The sequence below is a fragment of the Dipodomys ordii genome, unplaced genomic scaffold (genome assembly GCF_000151885.1).
Source record: "Dipodomys ordii isolate 6190 unplaced genomic scaffold, Dord_2.0 Scaffold51, whole genome shotgun sequence".
NCBI classification, from domain to species: domain Eukaryota; kingdom Metazoa; phylum Chordata; class Mammalia; order Rodentia; family Heteromyidae; genus Dipodomys; species Dipodomys ordii.
The window spans coordinates 1,313,693-1,333,941 of record NW_012267267.1 but is presented as its reverse complement, the minus strand read 5'-3'; the positions used below and the strand labels follow the sequence as shown (position 1 = coordinate 1,333,941).

The window sequence follows — 20,249 nt, the reverse complement described above, 5'->3', positions numbered from 1 at the left end:
GGAGATGCCTAGAAAAATAGCCTGCCCTCAGGACTCTTGATAGGCCTCCAGAGAGGCTGAGATTCCAGCCAGCAGAAAACATCTGTCAAGCTGGTCCAGCTATGTAATATCTGAATACTATGGAACCAGTTCTGATGTTCTTTACAAGCTCAGGCATACACCATCTGTTATTGGGGACTGTGGCTAGGTACTGTATTTACAGTATTGTATTTGTGGAGGAAACAAATGACACAAGTAACATGCCATACACTTCTACTTCCACCCTAGTCAATGGCCAACCTTCTCTATATGTGAGAAGGGAGTGTTTTCATTTAAAATATATCTAACTACTCTTGCTTGGCTACAAGACAAAACTAGTTCAAAAAAATTAAGGAACAAGGTGATAGCATGGATTATTTTTTTTCTGTTCAACATAATCACCTATAAAAGAGGAACTGCTCCAGGCTCCTGGTGCTGTGGTTGGCTGTGCCTCAGGCCCAGTGAGTGACAAGGTGGCCACAGCAGGGACAGCAGGGCACCTAAAGAACCTGTTCTAGAGATCCTGCGTGGAGCTGCTAAGTGATGCCCATGAACCACATTCAGGAGATGATAGCCAATTTAAAGTATACCTGGTCCTAGCAGCTGGCTGCCCCAGAGTACAGTGAGCTGAAGGGAAGTATCTAGGCATTGCCTTTTGCAAACCCTTTAGTCATATCTGAAAGAGAGGGAAGCCCTTTATATTTCAAAAGCACCAATTTATAGATACTCCTCCCATTCCCCAGAGAAGGCAGGAAAGTGCATGGGAAGAGGGGGGAGTATGGAACCCCATAACAGACCTCAGAGTCCATCAATTACAGAGATTCAGCTGGATAACAACCTTTTTTAAAAATGCAAGTGTAGCATGTAGTCCTTTACATCTAGCAGTGAACCAATCCTCCGGGGGCAGGCATTTTTGGATGACAGGGCACCAGATCACCTGGGATTACAGCCAGAAGGGCCCAAATCTAAACTCTTCATTTCTAGGGAGGAAGCAATTTGGGCTCAGGGTTGAGTGATTCAAAGGTCACAAAGGCAGTCAGGCTTTATATTTCCCTGCCCAAGTGGAGCAGTAGGTGTGGGCTGTGCTTTGAGTGGTCATGGAACTCCACGAGAAAAAGCTGGCAGAAAAGGGAAACTACATTCTGGGACATGGTGAAGCCATGTGTAGTCTGGAGCTGGAGCATTCAGGTTAGGAGAGGCTATAATTTAGAAGACTGACTTAAACTGCATTCTGGGACATGGTGAAGCCATATGTAGTCTAGAGCATTCAGGTTAGGAAAGACTATAACTTGGAAGACTGATTTCCTAATCGGATTCCTGAACTATCAAGAAAAGCATTCATGAGAATAGTTAATCAGAACCTACAACCTAGATTCAGTATTTCAAGACATCTAAAAAGAAATAGCACATATGCCTTCAATAGGGCTAAACATGCCCTTCTTTTCGGTCCTGTGAGGACCAGAAGGAAGCCAAGAACCAATACCAAACGTTTATATCCTTTTCAATTCTAAGGACAGAGCTATTAGACTTGCAAGACCTCTCTGCCTGGGGGACACAGGCTATAGCCATCACACAGGGGCCACAACTAGACTCGGAGTACCTTTCTCAGCACTGCCAACAGCTACAGCTGCTCTAAGAACCTCTCCAGAGAGAAAGAAGAAGACAGTCACAGGAAGACCCCTGGAGGCACTCTGCCCAGCACAGTGGTAAGCTTTTCGGGCATGAGGTAAGGCCGTGGATCCACACCCAGCTTTCTTCTTGGCAGATCCAAAGGGCCATTGAGCTAGGTGCTCTTACTGTCACTGCAGAATGACTACGTTGAGTCTGAGTTAGCAGGGCTGGAGAAGCATGCTTCTGGAGTCTTAAGCATCAGGGCTGAGTACTTCTGGCTAAGGTGCCTATTAAGGAGGCTGGCTCCTCTCTTGCTGGCAGCCATTACCATACGCTGACTTCATGCTGTTTCACAGGACATAGGCAAAGAGAGGGCCCTTCTGACTCACCCACAATCCCCAGCTCAAGTGTACATAAGCTGAATTATAAACAGCTGAATGACTTCCAAGCTGCCACCCTGAGTAGAGGGAAGTAATCAATGGAGTGAACAGCCAGCTGCCTCCCCCTGTGCTGCTTTGGAGGACAACGGGAGCAGTGGGACTTTCCAAGAGGCTCAAATGTTTCCAGCCCACAGGCTAAGTACCCAAAATGGAATGGAGGTCAAAGGCAGTGGCAGCGGCCCTGCAGGACCAGAGGGTGACTTTAAACAGGTCAGTGTACCAGGATACAGGATCTCAAGGTAGAGTCACAAGAGTTCTGCTTAAGCACTGGCAGTGGATGCCAGTATCTAATGCCAAGCCCAGGGCTCCCAAGTAGTTTTGTACGAGCAGATGCCAATTTCAACCAGCAACAGGGAGAAGCTCTTCAGAGATACCAGATTCTCAGGAGCTGAAAGGAAGAATAGCAATGTGGGAAGAACATGAACTCTAGGGCAGATATGGGTCATGTTCTGGCTCCATCCATGATGACCTATGGGCTTCACTCACTCAGTACTCGCTCAGTTTCAGTTTCTTTATCCCTAAGATCTATGTGTCTGGCAAGGTTACCGTTAGTATTAATTTATCTATGTGCAATGCTGGTCCTGAATACTTGAAGCAGTGTTAAGGCTCTGGGATCAGAAAAACCCAAGGCTTAAATCCTAGCTTGCCATGGTAGTAAAGTTACTCTGGTCCTCAATCTCTTTTACCTATGTAGTATGTGCCTTATTGGATGTAGTGAAATGATTACATAAGATCATGGAGTACAACACAGTGGAAGCAGCCCTTACATCATTCTTATTGAGGCTGGCCTTTTCATAGCCAGAGCCCAAATGGAGGCATTGCCTACATTTCCTAAGGTGTTGGTCTACTCAGCGTGTCCCGTCCTTGCATTCTTGAGATCAGGATTCAGGACTTTAACAAAGACTGCAACATAACAGAAATGCTTCTGGACCTCAGGCACAGGTACTGACCCAAAGGAGCAGATAATCACCAGATTACCTTTCTATGCAAAGCTTTTGGTGTCACCAAACGAGATAAGGGGTAACAGAGACAAATAAAAGGAGACTACTTAGTATCAAGGAAAGAATCAGCTGGCAATTTAGCTTGCAAAATGAAATCCATTTACAAGGCTAAAGATAAATTCATGGAAGATGAATTTCTGCGTTTACAAAAAGAAATCCAGAAATATTTATAAATGTCCTAATTATTTGCAGGCTGATACCAAGGAAAGGCATCCATGTTCCCCAACAAGATGACCTATTTGTTTTTTATTACCAACTATAGGATCACCAATATTTATTAGGCAAATGGTGTGTGTGTGTGTGTGTGTGTATGGGGGGGAGGGGGTTTGAGATGGAAGAAAGGCACCAAGTCTCAGCTGTCCTGATTATATATGATCTATATAATACTCACCTTGTAAATCAATCCTTCAATTTTGTTACCCCTTTCTTCTTGTGATCATTGTCTAAGCTTTCAGTCACCCCATTTGCCACCAGTCAACTGACAGAACAGATTAACATAGATTACTGAAGGCCTGGAAAAGTAGATTGACTTAATTAGGTTTTTTTGAAGTAATTGTTTTGCCCATAGCTGTGGTATATGCTAGGCAATTGGTCTGTCATTAAGCTATAACCCAACATTTTAGCATTTTTCTTTTCTTTTTGGGGGTACTGGGGTGTAGATTAGGTAAGTATTCCAACACTTGAGCCATGATGCTTCCCCACCCCATTTTATTTTAATTGAAAGTGTCACTTGTTTTGGTTGTTTCCAGTGCCTTAATATAACTGTGTGATTTTGGGCCACATATGGATGTCTTCAAATACACTAAAGATACCAGTAACTAGAAATAATTACACAGTATTTAAAATATAATAGCCATGCAGCAGGAGTTTTAAAAATAACTCTCAGTAGTCATGAACTTTGATTTTCTTGCCAACAGTTTCAAATACAAGGCATCAGCCTGGGTCCCTTAATTTACTGCAGAGAACTTGGTGATGGCATGGCATCTAATAGTCAACTCTTCTTAATAAAAATGAAAATAAATTTCACAGCTAAGAAATCATCCTGGAAACAAACATTTGCTTGACTTAAAGTAAAAAACCAAACTGGGACTCTCCTCAACATCTGGATTCATCTCAGAACACTGGCAATCTGTGATTACGGCAATCATTTCTTTAGCAGATGTAGAAAGAATGTTCTTTTGGGGGGGGGGGCAATCTGAACTAAATTCTATTTGGAAATTGAAAGGATAGAGAAGCACGTCTTTTTCTACTATCTATAAATAACTTGGAAAGGGGAAGAATAATTAACTACTACGCTGGCCTAGATGGCGTTACAATGAATCCCATAGTTAAAGAGTTTATTATTGAAATTGCCATGTTTCCAGTTAAACTCCTCCATTCTTACTCTTTTTCAACTATAAAACAGCCCATTTCTTGAGTGTGTCAGTTATACCCTACTTTCATTACTAAAGAGGAAAAATTTCCAGATTTCTAAGGACTCTGTCTGGCATAGGCAAATGGATATTTATTATTTTCCTAGCCATTTCCCAAATATCCATGATATATAGTAGAATTAAGGATGGATTGCCTCTGAATATTTTTAAAATCTGAATATCTTTATAAATATCAATTCAGTGTTCTGATGTAGCTAGTAATTAAAAATGGAACATATAAATGCCAATGCTTAATATGAAACCTATATGATTTGTAAATAAGTAATCAAGTTATCCTAAATAGCACATTAAAAATTGAGAAAACATACTCAAGGGTTTTTTCAAATGTCGACTCATGGTATAGTTTAAACCATGTCACACAAATATTTCAAACAAAAATCTAAACATGTTCAGACTTCTACCTCAAAGGTAGTTCAGCTGTGAGTCTATGTCCCTGAGAGCCACTGACATGGCCTCATTCATGGCAGCATTCCTCACTTTGCTTTTCCATGGCATCAAAGGAGAGATGGGAGTGACAGGCTCAGACACTGTACACAAGAGCCTCCTAAGCATGAAAAAACAATTATTTTCATCTTTCAACTGCAAAATGGCACAAAGCCAAGGAAATGAAAGCAGTAATCATAACTTAGGAAAATCACTTATTCCTGTTCTCACCTCTAGTAGGTTTATCTTCAGATTTTGTTTTTTCATGAGTATGACCAAATGTCTGGAGTTGAAATACCGGACAGTAGGAGAACGTTAACATAATTTGCACCCACTTGAAGTGGGAAAAAGCCCTTGGTGATTGCTTTCTAAAACAGTAGGACCAGAACAGGAACCACCATCCTATTCCCTAATTTTAAAGATTCATTTCATTTTAGCTTACTAATCCATGATATCTGGTGAGCTTTAATGGACAAATGGGTACTGAATATCTAGCAGGAGGCCCAAGGGAGGACAGAGACCTCTTTGTACATTCATAACAGAAAAATACAGAGGTGAGAGAAACTCTTGAGCACACAGACATTTCTAATTCAGAGACAGTCATTTTTCCTTTGTGTGTATGTTTCCTTAAAAAGATAACCTATGGAAGAGTATGCAAGGCTTAGAAACAAGAAAAGTCTTATAAGATGGTCTTTCCATTGACTCCTCTTCATTTACTTTATTCTCCTCCCTCTGAAAGATCAGGACTAAAGGATCTGAAGCATCTGAGACAGGAAATGAGTAAGACAGGAAAAAGGATGTGGTCTGAAAAAGAGTGGATTCTGGGGCTAAGCCAGGGCAAGTTAACAGGCACAGGGTCAGACCTGGGGGAAGGTCTGGCAAGCAGGAAAGAAACCTCAGGGTCAGACAGCATAGACTAGAAAGTCAAAGACAGGCTGGAGAAGAGTAACTTCTGCTGTCCCTCCAAAGAAGAGTACAGAGAATGCAGAGGCAATGACCAAAGAACTCTTATTGCCACAGAAGGAAGAGGGCTTAAGTTTTCTTCCCAGGAAGTACAGACAAACCTGGAAACAGATCCTGTCTGGGCAGGGGCAGAAACAGATTTCATAATTATAGTTCCTAGAAAGGCAGATGCCTAAAGACCACCACTCCCCATCTACCAGACCCCTCTGTGGAACAAGCTGCCCTTGTGCTATCTTGCAGGAGCTGAAATTTAGGTGCATATATTAATAAGTGTAAAAACAGTTTATCAGCTGATTCAAGTGTGTATATTCCCAAACAATCCAGATATTGGGAGTATGTGTTAAAATTGCTTTTATGGCCAGGTGCCAGTAGCTCATGCCTGTCTGTAAGCCTACTCAGGAGGCTGAGATCTGAGGATCCCAGTTCGAAGAGCGAATGCACGCGCGCACACACACACACCTATGAAATGCTCACTGGGTCTAGGGTAGGTGCTTTACCTAAAACAGTAGATAATGAAGGTGTGCTGAATGAAACTGAAATGAAAAATTAAAATCTTAGCTGGGTGCTGGTGGCTCACACCTGTAATCCTAGCTACTCAGGAGGCTGAAATCTGAGGATCCCAGTTCAAAGCCAGCCAGGGCAGGAAAGTCCATGAGACTCATATCTCCAATAAACCACTAGAAAACCAGAAGTGGTGCTGTGGCTCAAGCAGTAGAGCACTCACCTTGAGCTGAAGAGCTGAGGGATAGCGCCCAAGTCCAGAGTTCAAGCCCCACTACACACACTCACTCTCTCTCGCTAATGAAAATTTTGCTTTGCTGGGCATTCAAGACAACAATTCTAAGCCAATTGCTGCTAGCTCACATAGCTGCTAGCTACTCAGGAGGCTGAGATCTGAGGATTACAATTAAAAACCAGCCCCCACAGGATCTCCAATTAACCACCAGAAAACTAGAAGTGGCACTGTGGCTCAAAGTAGTAGAAAACTAGCCTTGAGCAAAAAAGAGCTCTGAGACAGCATCCAGGCCCTGAGTTCAAGCCCCATGACCAACAAAAATAAGTAATAAAATTCTAGAATCAAAATAATGTGAAGTTCAACATCTACTGTAACCCAAACCTAAATCCTAATCAACAGGCACAGCCGCACACAGATCTACTGTCGGGTGCAAAGGAGAGAGGGGAGAAGAGGGAGGAGCAGGGTGTGCAGAAATACAGAAAAGAGTAGGAATTTCCTTGCTTCCTTGGCCTGTCTTTTCACGCTGACCTAGAAATCCTGGCAATTCCAACATTTGGGTTGACTCAGGAGGGGAAGGAAAATCCCAGGTGAATGATAATTGGATTACTCAGTATGCTCCAGGTTCAAAGGGCTGGAAAAGGCCAGGACAGCGGAGTCTGGTCCAGTGAAAGTGACATTATTTTTTTAAACTCCAAACTGAGACACTTAGGCTGTTAAAGACAGTGGGCTGGAATCACTTAAGTTGAGGTTGTCCTAGGAAACTTTGGGACATATGGTGGATTTAGGTTGGTAATTCATTTCACAAGGAATCTGCTGGGCACAATATGCTAATAGAGGGGATTAAGGATCAAGGCTGGGAAAAATCCGGGGGAGAAAGCTGTCACTGATTAGTAAAGGAGGAAAAAGAAGAGTGCTCTGTAGATGGCACAAGAAGGTAAACTTTGTAGGCTGGGAAAGAAAGTTGGTCAGAAATCTATGCAGGCAGCAAAGGTGGGGGTAGGGTGGATGGAGGGTCTCAGCGGCAACGACTAGCATCCGACAACGTGGGTGGGAGACAGGGGTTTGGGAATTCAGACCTGTCGCTTCACCACCAGTTCGAATTCAGGCCTAGGGCAATGATCTCGCTAGGTGTGGAGTCAGACTTAAATAACAATGCAGCATACCCACATTTGGCAAGGAGGGAGAGAGGGAAAACGCTCTTCTAAAAACGGAAGGGGACGAGCCCAGAACGGCTTGTCTCTTTCCAGCCAATAAAAACCTCTGGAGGCTGAACTAGATCAAGAACAAAACTCTCCAGCGAGGACACGGGGAATGTTTGCTCCGCGTAAAGTGCGGCAGACGCCGCCGGCCCGGAGGCCGCGCTCGCGGGCGACCGTGCGGCGACGCGGGCGTGCGGGGAAGAGGGCGCACGGAGGCGCGGCGGCTCCCTGGAGATGGCGGCGGCTCCCGGGCACCTCCCCGGCGCCCAGAGGGCGAGCGCCGCGGCTGGCACCGCCTGGTAGCCGACTAGGCCGCCGCGCGCGGCCTCGAGGGCGGCGCCCGGTTTCCTGCGCGGCCCCAGCCCTCCGGCGAGAACCCCTCCCCCGCCCCGGCACTGACCTGTCCAGGGCCCGGCTGGGCCTGGCCGGGCGGGGCCTACGCAGCCCCTCGGCCCGGCGCCGCCTCGCGCGGGGGCCCGGGCGGGCCGCCTCCTCTCGGCCGGGAGCCTCCGAGCCGGGGCCCGGGGCTGCCGCGGCGCATCCGATCGCAGCGGCCTGGCTGGCCTCGACAAAGGGCGATGGGGACGCTGGCCCGGGCGGGGGCGCGAGGCCGGGCGGGGGCGCGGGCGGAGGCCGGGCTGCGTGCGCGGCAGGCGCTCGAGGGCTGCAGCGCCGCGGAGACAATGCGGCGAGTCCGGGATGGCTCCCGGGCCGCCTCCGCCGGGGCGGGGCGAGGGCGGGGCCGGGCCGGCGGCTGGGCGGAGCGGGCGACGGACGCGGGCCGCGCGCTTCCTTTGTGCGCCGGAGCCCCGCCCCGCGGGGGTGCGGGGCTCCGGCTCTCCAGGCAATCGCCGGCCCGAGCGCGGCTGGCCTCGCCCGCACCTTTTCCACCGTTTGGGTTCGGTGACTCCGGCCGCGCTAGCTGGGGGCTCCGAAGCTAGCCTCGTAATGATGACGGTCAGTAAGTGTCAGGGCACCCTCTTGCTTGGTATGGCTCACAGTAGCCCTCTCAGTGGTCATTATCCGCCCCACTGGGAACAGAGGATCAGAGAGGTGAAGTAATGACCGAAGGGACCCGTCCCACCTCCATAAAGAGCGTAATCCCTACCCGTTAGCTTTAATGTGAGGGTTAACTGACCTACAAATTGCCTGCAGTGCCTGGCGCTCAGTGGGAGCCCAGTAAATGTTCGTCGTCTCCCTCCCCCCCCACCCCGCCCAACACACAGATTTAACCTGAGTTGTTCTAACAGAACACCTTCATTCAGTAAATGCGCTGGGAGGTGTGGCGTACAAAAGATGTTCATGTTCTGTGGCACAATTCTCTCCTCCAGGAGCCACTTTGCAGACCACTGAGAATTCCTATTCCTGACCTCTCAGCATCTCCCCATTACCTCTTTCTCCAGCATTTCCCCATTTCTTGCTCTTCTTAGCATTCATTCTCCAGTTTCCTCTCACTGTTTCCAAGGGCCAGCTTCAACCTTTTGTGTTTCTAAGCCTTACCTTTATTAACTATTTCCCAAACGTTTAACTAACTGCCCCCTCCCTCTTTGGTATTTTCCAAGTTTTCAAATCCTCTTTTCGTTAATATTCACATTTCCTTTTCCTCTCTGCCTCTGCATTTCTTACACTTATGATCTGTTTTATAAACAGGAATAGAATATTGGCATTCTCTCCACTTCCCAACCTGCCTGCACTTGCAGCTACCCACTGCCCTGCCTGGAATGCTGGGTCCCCAGCTTTGCATGCCCATGTCCTGCCTAGCCTTGACTGTCAGACTCAAGCAGTTAGTCAACTTTTTCTGTAGGAGATCAGAGAAACCATCTTAGATTTTACAGGCCACATAATATTTGCCCCAGCTGCTAGAGTATGAAAGCAATGTGTCCATGAATGAACTTTACTCTTTGCACCAAAACTTGAATCTCATAGAATTTTTACCTATCCCAAAACAGGACTCTCTTGATCACTAAAATCATTATTATCTTGCAAGATGATAGATGTAGCCCTGGGGCTTTGTGCCACTTTCTACTAGAAATCTATTATGATAATCTCCACTTGACAGTGACATTTCCTTTTCCTAATTTGAAAAGCACTTATTTAAGTTCCATCTATAACATTCATCACATTGTAGCTTTTCTTTAGTTTCCTGCATGCTTTCCCAGAAGACTTTAATCTCCTTGAAGGTAGGAACAGACCTTATTTCTCTCTATAATTAGCTCCCATCCCAGAGTGCTTTGCATAGATTGGCATTCAAAACATATACAGAACACATGGCCAGTTAAGTCTCCAGTGGCTAGCAATTATTTCCACTGCAAAGACACCTCTCAGAGATAGGACCTCAAGAACAGGGTGTTTGCTATATGTTTACCACCTTGCCTAGACTGCAGAAAGATTTTTGATAGCTTTGTGGACAAGATGGGAAATGGAAGGTGAATGACAGTTCACTTGGGTGAGGTTGGAAAATAGTACTTAAAGAAATAATGTTGAGAAAACATACTATATAAGGTATGTGGTGGGGGGGTGCCAAATTGAGTAGAGGAGTTAGTATAATGAGTAACAGATATGATAACAGACATAAGAAATTCCTGTCTCACTCCTTATTGTCTCTGTGCCTTAGTTTTCTCATCTTTAAAATGAGTATCCAAAAATTCCTACTTCAGATGATTGTTGTCAGGATTAAATGAGGAAATACATGTAAAACCTGACAAAGTTTGATGAATGTTAGCTATTAACCAGTTCTTTTTAGGCTGAAACCAGAGGCTAAATTTGTAAGATAATATTTAGCACATATAAGTAAGTATATTTTCATCAAAATATAAATTGTACAAGTTTGAGAATGAGGAGATGTAACAAGGTAGCAGTCCATGTAAAAAGAAATCTCCACACCAGAACTAAACCCAATCTTTTGGAATTAAGTTGACATAGTGCTCTGGGAACCCACAGCACCATTCCCATGGGATAGAAGAATTATGTAGGGTCATAGGTACAGAGATGTGTTGAGGGAGGAGGTGTGTTGAGGTATAGAAGCAGAAGTGGCTACATGAGGGGTCTCTTTCATAGCTGTGTGACCTGGACCCTCTCCAGACTTTTTGTTCCCTCTATGAATGACAGGGATAATACTTATCTATCAAGGGATTATGAGTAAGGATATAGAATAGTACTCCACACATAATAGTGTTCAACACGTTTTCAGTTCCTTCCAACCAGTCCCTGTGGATCTAGGAAACAGTCCTGCTTATTAGCAGGCTTATAAACAGTAATGGCTTTTTATATTTTGAATTAATGTGATTAATTTGAAGGATCACACCTTAGGAGAATTAATGAAAAGGTAGAATGTATATAGACAAGCCTGGTCAAAATGATGGGAATGTAGCTCTTCATGTGCCACACTGAAAAAAAAAATGAAGAAAGTTTCAGATCTTTAGCCTAGAAGGTGGCCGCCAGTCTGTCTCTGTCTCTGTCACTGTCTCCCCTCCCGCTCCTGTTCATGGGAAAGAGATGCTAGAGACATGACAACTGTCTACAGAATATGTATGGAACAGACTCTGTTACAGTTCACAAGACAGAATCATGACCAGTGGTGGCCAAATGGTAGAATAATAACAGGTTTCCTTAATTAGTAGAGCAGCTTTCTGATGGCCAATTTCACAATGGACTTATCTGCTTTTCTTTGTCCTCTCTCTTGCAGTGCTGAGGATTGAACCCAGGGCCTCATACATGCCAGACAAGCAGTTTCCCACACCCCAGCCCCTAATGAGCTTTTTATCATTGTAATAATACAAAGACAAATGAATGACCTCCTTCCTATCTTTACATTTGTCTAGCCTTCTTTACCTGAATTCATTCCCCTTCCCTTAAGGGACCACATAACATTTTAGCTCTACCTTGACTCATTTCTCCTTCAATTTCCAAATTCCTTTCTCCTCCCTCACCCATCCCCAGTGGCAGCACACATTTCTATCATGACTGAAAAACTGCCTTCCTGAACTGTTGGTGGCCTGTGGCACAGAATGTCACTGAGATTTGGGCCAAGATTGCTGTGCAGACTGGCATGGATGGGAAGGGAAGCAAATGGATCACTGCAGAGAGCGGAGGTGCTGCTGTGACTCTCCCACCAGGGTGGAGTGGTCCAGCAGTCTGGAGAGACCTAAGCCATGGAGAAGCTCACTTGTATCTCACAGATAAGACAGATGGGAGCTCACAGTTCCCTCAGAGATGCTTTCTGTGAGCTGAGCTAATTCTGAGTCCCCTTCTGGCTCCTCCGAGGCCTCTGAGATATGGAACTTTACTTTCCATATTCCCAATTTCAAGAACTCCCCCTCATAGTGAAGTCAAAAGCACCACAACTGGGTATTGGGTCTGCTCTCCACTTGGCACACACATGTGCATATATATTCTATTGCAATGCCATGAAGACCTCAGAGAGCGGCTCAAGAAATTTCAGCTCTGCTTTTTCTACCCCTTTACTATTCTCTCTTCCATGTCCCCTTTCTTTAGCTTATTTCCTTCCTTCCTTCCCTCCCTTCCTTCCTGCTTTCTGCTACCCCTCGCTTCCTTAATACCTTGGTGTATTTACCCTACTGAGTGCACTGTGTCAGGGGATGGCAAGGAAGCCAACTCCTCCCCTCCCCCCAAGGGCCCTGCTATGCTGCATAGCTTCATACCGTGAGCTGGGGACCGCTGAATGCTGGGGCTCTTGGGTACAGGCATGCCACCAGATATGGTAGTAACAATGGCTTGCTGGTGTGGGGATGGGCCTGACCGAGCCTCAGGTATACTCTTCTCCCCTGTTTCCGCTTCTTTCCAGTCATCAGGGCCAGACTGGTGGGGCTGCAAGGGACAGAACCGAGAGATTGGGCTTGTTATACATTGCTTCTGCATTCAAGGGCACTACCATAGTTTCTGTGGGATGTGGAAAGAAAGCAAGAACTTTATGATTCACTGGTCACCAAGTTAGGCAGAGCCCTATCCTGTCTCCCTTGGGATACCTGGTGATGACTTCAATGCTTATCCCATTGAGAAAGAAAAAGAAACACACCTAGATTGTGGGTGCATGACTGCCTGAATTGTGCCTCCCATTGCTCCCTGTCCATGGGGGTTAGCTTACTCACCACTGGTGAAGCAGGCTGTAGTTGTAAAATGACAGCTGAGGTGTGATGGAGCCTGCATTGAGAGGTATGGGACATGCCCTCAGGATGTCCATTCTGAGATCCAGCATCTGGTGTGGATAGGTGGCATTGCTGACTGCTGCCAGGCTTGTGCAGATGGGTAGTGGGACACTGGAGTGGCAGGGTAGGTGTAGATGGGCCTAGTGGCATGGCATGGGCTTCTGAGCTGGGCTGTGGGGCCAGGCTTGGGGGAACTGAGGCAAGCTGGGGCTGGGCTTGGGGCACAGGTCGAGATGGTTGAGGCTGCAGCAGCTGCTGCTGTGGCTGCTGTGCCTGTGGCTGGATCACGAAGTGGGGCTGCAGGTGCTTTGCTGACGGCTGTGGGAGGAGCTGGTGTGGCTGCAGTTGGGTATAAGCTGCAGGGGGAAAACCCAGGTTAGAAGGCATAGGCACCTCATCTGTCATGTCCCTCCCACACCCAAATATAAACCACTTCCCAAACTCAGGTCTCCTTTTTTGTCTTCCAGACTTCACCTGGGGCCTGGCAAGGTGAGTGCCAGGGCTCAGCACCCTTTCTCCTTCTTTCCTCCTATGCCAGATGTTGGGCTCTTCAGTCTGTCCCCTCAAAGCCCAAAATTCACCTACTCTAGGAAGGTTTGACCATTCCAGTTGTCCTGAGAAACACTGGATTCTAAGAATGCCATGTTCTCTTTCTCGCATGTCATTTACTGGCTGTTCTCCATGCCTACAAAAATCTGCACTTCCCCCAACTGCTCTTTCCCAGCTTTGCATGAACAGTCCTGATACATACTTTTGGCTCTGCTCAGGTGAGGCCTCTTACAGGAAGAATCAATGGACACAGTAGTCCTCAATACCAGCAAGAGGCAGATCATTGCTGGACTATTACTTGCAAAAAAAAAAAAATGGGACCTGAGATCATTTATTTCACTTCTCTCAGCTTTCTAAAATCTAAAAACTGGAAATAATGATAACTTCTACTCAGAAAGTTGGTGTAAGGATGAAATTAAAAAGAAAAAAAAGCCACTTGAGAATAAAATGAGAAAAATGACAATGTCGTAGCTGGGGCACACAGTCATGCTCTATTATTTCTAGCTTTTACTATAAATTATTTCAGTCTTGGTTTAGGTTCACAAGGGATCTTGGCTTACCTCTGTCAAAATGTTTCTTGTGGCAGGGTATGCTGTTTCCTACGTATCTTACCTTCCATATCAGGAATCTCTTGTGGTCAGATTTCATTTATCTTTACTTAGGGCTTAACCTAATGTCCAGTTCTGATCTGGAATTTCTTTGATCCCGTGTATTGCTACCTTTTCTTCCATTCTAACCAGGTTGACCTTTGAGGTAAGGCTTTTTATATATTTTTTTAGGAATCCCTTAAGTATCTATTCATGACTTGTATGTAGTCCTTACTACATACATGTCTAGTGATGTACAGGTCAGCTCAGGCTGAGGAAAGCTCAATGAAACCTGTCCTGTTCTGATGCCACCCTCTAAAGAGTCTACCACAGCTGGACAGCCATGGCAAAAGGCAGTGGCATTAAAAAAAAAAAAACCACAGAGGTCCTAAGCTGAAAGCGATGGATTTTTTTTTTTTTTTACTACCAAAGAAGGATAAAGCAATTCTGGGTCTCAAGCTAACTTGTTTTTGCAGCAACCTAAAATGAGTTATTTTTGTTGGGTCATTAATGTCTCACAATTTGGAAATTTATTTGTATGCCACACTATTGAACTGTCTCACTGCAATGATGATCCATCAAAGGACTTTGGAAAGCAGCAGATGAATTTGGAATGGTTATGGTCTTGGGGTTGCTGTATATACTACACCATTATCAATTTTATTCATTTTTAACATTGTTATAGAGATATGATTTCCATGCCATAAATTAACCCATTTTCAGTTCTGTTAATTTTCACCTAATTTAGCTTAATAGTGATAAATTATTATTTTATTTACTTTATTGTTATTTTAAAGGTGCCTGTGATGCCACAGCTACAAAGATTTTAAAGTAAGTTAGGAGAGGTACATTCTTTCTTAAAATTTACATCTATTCACTGCAAGTTTCCAACTGTCTCATCACAGTCCAACACAAGATTCCAGTCAGGATCCAAACAGCAATGGAAAGAACAGGAAAAAAAAACACTAGAAAGGAAAAGCAAAATGGTCCTTTGAGCTAACTGCTGTAATCAGAATAAAGAAGGCCTGTTGGGTTTTAGTTTGGATGACACTGAATGATAGAGCTGGGAAACTTGGTCTTTGATAGGGTCTTAAAGGGAATAGGTTGGGTTTAAGGTAATGGTAGAGTTTCCTTGGGAGTGGCCAGCAGGTATTGGTGACTATAAATGGACCCAGATGCCATTCTAAGCTCTATCTCCTAATTTCACATCAGATAGCTCAGAGCAGTCAATAAAGATTTGTTCATCAGGCAAACTTAAAATTAGACAATTTAAGACACCTGTTGATAAGGTATCTGAGAGATGTTATAGACATAATGCAGGACCTGTGAGGCTCCAGCTGCCAAGACAATATGTAAATGAGAGGCATCGTTACTGGAAATGCAGTGTCCAAGGACTGTCCATCTGTGCTGAGAGCTGAAGGTCATCTAGGAAGTTAAGAGGATCAATGGCCATGCCCTACTACCTACTGACCATGTGGCTCAAGACAAGGTATTCTTCCTTCTCAGAGCTTCAGAGTGTTTTCAGCAGAATTAAGAGGTCTGGGCTGTATGATGTGTCTTAGCTATACAGCTGTATCATATTTTTCTATACTAGAAAAATAGCTCTAAACTCTAGGATTTAAAGTAGGAAAAAGAAGCCTACAGAGGAAAAAATGGTGTAAATCTATAGTGCATAAAGAATACAGTTAGGACAAGGACGTTATAACAGACACTTGTAATTCCAGCATTTAGGAGGCTAAAGCAAGAGAATGGTGAATTTGAGGATAGCCTGGGCTGCATTTGAGATCCTGTCTCAAAATAAATTACAGTTAGTGGTAACACATATTTCTTTTACCAAATGCTAATAGTTTGGATCTTGAGTGTCCTCCAAAAGTTAATGTGTTGAAGGCTTCTCCTCCAGGGTGGAGTTTTGGGGAGATGGTGAAACTTTTAGGAGATAGAACCTAGTGGGATGACTTCAGGTCCTTTTGTTTCCTGAACATGAGGTAAGCCATTTTCTTCTTGTTCTGCCAAGTGCTTCTACCATGATGTACTGTTTCTCTAGAGCAACAAGGCCAACCTTTTGATCCAGCGTTTTGAGCCCAAACGAACCCTTTTTTCCTGATAAGCTAATTTTCTCACTGATTTACTACAGTGAGGCAATGCAAATACACCAGAAAGATCTAAAAAGGAAACTATTGACCTCCTGGTCCTCTATTCCTGTACTTCTCCTTCTATCTCTTTCTCTCCCCCAAACTGTGCTGCTCATGAAAAATTAGGGAAAAATGAAACCACTATACATCCAAGCTGAAAATAAGGGTTTAAATAAGTTCTTGTGTTTGGGAGGAGTGGCCACCAACTTTTTTAGGTTAATAAAAAGTAAAAACCATGGTTTAACTCCAGCATTATCCTGGATCAAAAATCCTTTTGTAGCCGGGTGCTGGTGGCTCACGTCTATAATCCTAACTACTCAGGAGGCTGAGATCTGAGGATCTCGATTCAAAGCCAGCCTGGGCAGGAAAGCCTGTGAGACTCGGAAGTGGTGCTGTGGCTCAAGTGGTAGAGCACTCACCTTGAGCTGAAGAGCTCAGGGACAGCGTCCAAGCCCAGAGTTCAAGCCCCATGACTGACAAAAAAAAAAAAATCCTTTTGTTCAAGTGCCAGCCCCTGAGTTCAAACTCTAGTACTACGAAAAGAAAAAAAAGCATCCATTTGTTTCACTTTTGAGTGTTACAACAACTTTCTAACTGGTCTTCCTGACCCAGTTCCTCCTGCTATAATCTATTCTATGAATACTGTGGAATGCTCTTCTTAGAGCACAGATCCAGTTGTCCAAAGCCTCTAATAGAAATTCAAAATTTCCTTAACTATAAATTAGTCTTCTAGTTTTTATGATTTTTTTAACCACATAGTCTTTACTGTCCTTTACGTCTATTAGAATGCCACAGATCAAGTCACCCTTGACTCAAGCTACCAGGACTCTTCCTTTCTGTCACTAAGGTATCTCTGCTTTCCATGGCCCTCAGAAAAGCAGGGTACCCAGCTGTCAGTGAGAGCTCCAGAGTAAAATACTTGGATTTGAATCCTAACTCTGCTGCTTACCAGTTGTGTGAAACTAAGTAAGCTACTTAATCTCTTTATACACCATTGTTATCATCTTTAAAATGGGAATGAGGATGTCACTTATCTCTTAGTTATTTTAGTAAATGATGCATCTCTTTTAGTAGGCACAATTTATGTGATTTATTTGCATCCTTCAGAGTACCTTAGAGTTATGCTCAAATAAGCATTGTTGAATGACAGCATGGTGGAACTCTTATTTATAGGATGTCCATGGGTGATGGGTGTAATTCTCAGATCACTCTGGTTCTATGCTCCATCCTTCCTGTTCTAAGCTTCTGTCACCCTAGTGGATCGGTCTACTCATTGCCTCATAAAACTGAATGTCATTTTATGCCTTTTGGGTTTTGGTTTCATTGCTTCCACTTGGCTCAATGTTTTCTTCTGCTTCAGTGACCCTAAGTTTAAGGGTCAATGGGCCAGACCACATTCCTCAGGGCCAAGCTTAATCCTTAGCTTTGGGTGTTTCCCTAGAGTTCCTGTTGTCTCATCTGTTTCATTTGTGTTATAGCATTGCTCCATTAGAAACATTTCATTTATTAATCGATTCTTAAACAGTGACTACTATCTATACCCCTGCTTTAGCATCTTTGGAATTGAGTTGCATGTTATAGATGATGCCAGCTTGATGAGAAGTGCCTTTTCTTTGACTTAATAAAGTAATGATATAGTTGGGCTGGGCACAAATGGATACACACGAGGCTGGGACCTGGAAGGTCATGGTTCAAAGCCAGCCCAAACAGAAAAGTCCACAAGATAGCCTCTCCAGTTAATCAGTAAAAAGTAACTCAAGTGGCAAAGCACCAACTGTGAGCAAGAAAGCTGAGCAAAAGCATGAGGCACAGAACTTCAACACTGGTACTGGCAAGAAAAAATGATGGCACACCTTACAATTAGAAATGTTTTAAATGAAATAAAAACATTTATATGTATATATATATATATATATATATATATATATATATGTTGTACTGAGTTTGAACTCAGGACTTCGTGTTCTCTCTCTGTTTATAAAACTCTGCTTTTTTTTTGTTCATAGTTGGTGTTCTACCACTTGAGCTAGTTCTAGTTCTGTCTTTTTGCTGGTTAGTTCACAATAAGAGTCTCAGATTTGTCTTCTAGACTGGCTTGAACAATCCTATCTCAGCCTTCTGGGTAGCTAAGATTATAGGTATGAGCCACAGGCCTCTGGTGAAACAGAAATACATTTATGTAGCCAGTGCCAGTGATACATGCCTGTAATCCTAGCTACTCAGGAGGTTGAGCTCTGAGGATCATGGTTCAAAGCCAGCCTGGTCAGGAAAGTCCATGAGACTCTTATCTCTAATTAACCACCAGAAAATCTGAAGTGGTGCTGTGGCTCAAGTGGTAGAGTACTTGCCTTGAACTGAAGAGCTCAGGGACAGTACTCAGGCCCAGAGTTCAAGTCCCATGGCCAAAAAATAAATAAAAAATACATCTACATGCATATGTCTATCTTTTCAAATTGACCATATATTCCATGTATTTTGAGTCATAGACATGTCTTATTAGTATTAATTGACAAGATGTACGTTCATTAGTTTTTCTTTTCAGAAGATAATGGTTTAATTGCCAGATACACAAATGTACTTACACGTATACTCATACCCATATAATACTCCAGGGTTTTTTTTACAAGTTATTTTAGGACACAAACTGAGTATGATACACCCATACCCCATCAAAAAATGAACAAAAAAATCCAAATTTTACCCTCCCCCCATAATCTTGAAAACTGTCCCTCACCAATGATGTGATTCTTTACTGGGGGCAGTGAAGGAGGACATTTCCCACTGAAGCAATGGTACCAGAAGAGGTCACACATCTCCCTCCTACAGCTAAGACAGAGTACATCAATTTTTGAAGTATTGACACATAGAAGTCTATTTGGACTTTCCTTCTTATTTTTACCCAAGGACTAGTAGCTTCACTCTCCTCACACTGGAAAGTTTACAGTTTCTAAGAAACACTAGGGGGGTTATTTTTGTGAGACTCAACCACAACTTTGGAAGGCCTAATCAGCCCTTTCTGCTTTGGAACAGAGGAGGGTCAGGCGAGGGTCTCTGCAGATCAGGATCTTACTCAAAGGAGACTCTAGCTAATGTTCAATTTCCTGGCTGGTGCTCAGATCTTGAATAGCCTTCCTAGAATTGGAAAAGCCAAAACACTGCTTCCAAATTAGTTGATAGAAGCTAGAGAATTAAGGCTTCCCAGGAAGGAGGGTTGACTATGAGAAATCACTGGCACTGCCTCCCAATCAATCCACTGCAATGATTTATCAATAAAAGGTCTCTATTGATCTCAAGGCTTCGTATATGCAGTAAACAGCTTACTCTGCACAAATACTGAAATGCCTGAACCAGAGCTTGTGAGAGGCCTAAATATCCCATTCATATAGATTTGCTTATGCTTTGGTTTTCTTTCTGTTTTTTTTTTTTGATACCATGACTTGAACTCCAGGCATCACATTCTTTCTTAGCTTGCTTGTTGGTACTTTAATACTTGAGCCACACCTCTAGCTTGGTTTCTGGCTGGCTAACTGGAGATGGAGTCTCATTTCTTTTCCTCTGGGCTGGCTTTGAACTGCAATCCTTCAGGTCTCTGTCTGTGCATTATGAGCCACCGGTGCCTGGCTTATCCTTATTTTTCTAGGAATCCAGTTTAACTGACTAAAGTTTGGAGTTACCTGAGTAAGAGGGATGTGGGAGATGTATATCTCTTTTACTAACTACTACTACTTTTCAGGATTTAGAAAGCTAAATGAACATATACTTCCAGTCATTCATTCACTTAGTAAGCATGTGCTAAGTACATACTACCCACTTGGTACTGGCTAAAACACAGTCCCTAGAATAGATTACAGTCTAGTAAAAGGAGACAGATGGCAGACAGAGGCTCTCAGCACAATTTGGTAAATGTTGTGACAGGAGATAAGCAACAGGACATTGAGAGGAAAGAGGATTTTGCTTTGGAAGGAGGGCAGAGAGGGTTTCCCAGAGGAGGT

General features: G+C 44.0%; 1 protein-coding gene across 2 annotated transcripts in view; it reads right to left on the bottom strand.

Annotated features, from left to right (window-relative positions):
- Positions 1-20,249, bottom strand: part of Phc2 (polyhomeotic homolog 2 (Drosophila)) — a 96,284-nt gene that overhangs the window by 15,453 nt on the left and 60,582 nt on the right. Inside the window, exons 8-9 of one of the 2 annotated variants that reach the window (XM_013020511.1) lie at positions 12,933-13,345; positions 12,486-12,651 (exon numbers count right to left, since the gene is read on the bottom strand). In XM_013020511.1, coding sequence (XP_012875965.1) covers positions 12,486-12,651; positions 12,933-13,345 — 579 coding nt within the window. Of the gene's footprint in view, positions 1-8,224; positions 8,541-12,485; positions 12,652-12,932; positions 13,346-20,249 lie in introns of those variants that run through there. The other variant, XM_013020512.1, reaches the window with a different exon arrangement.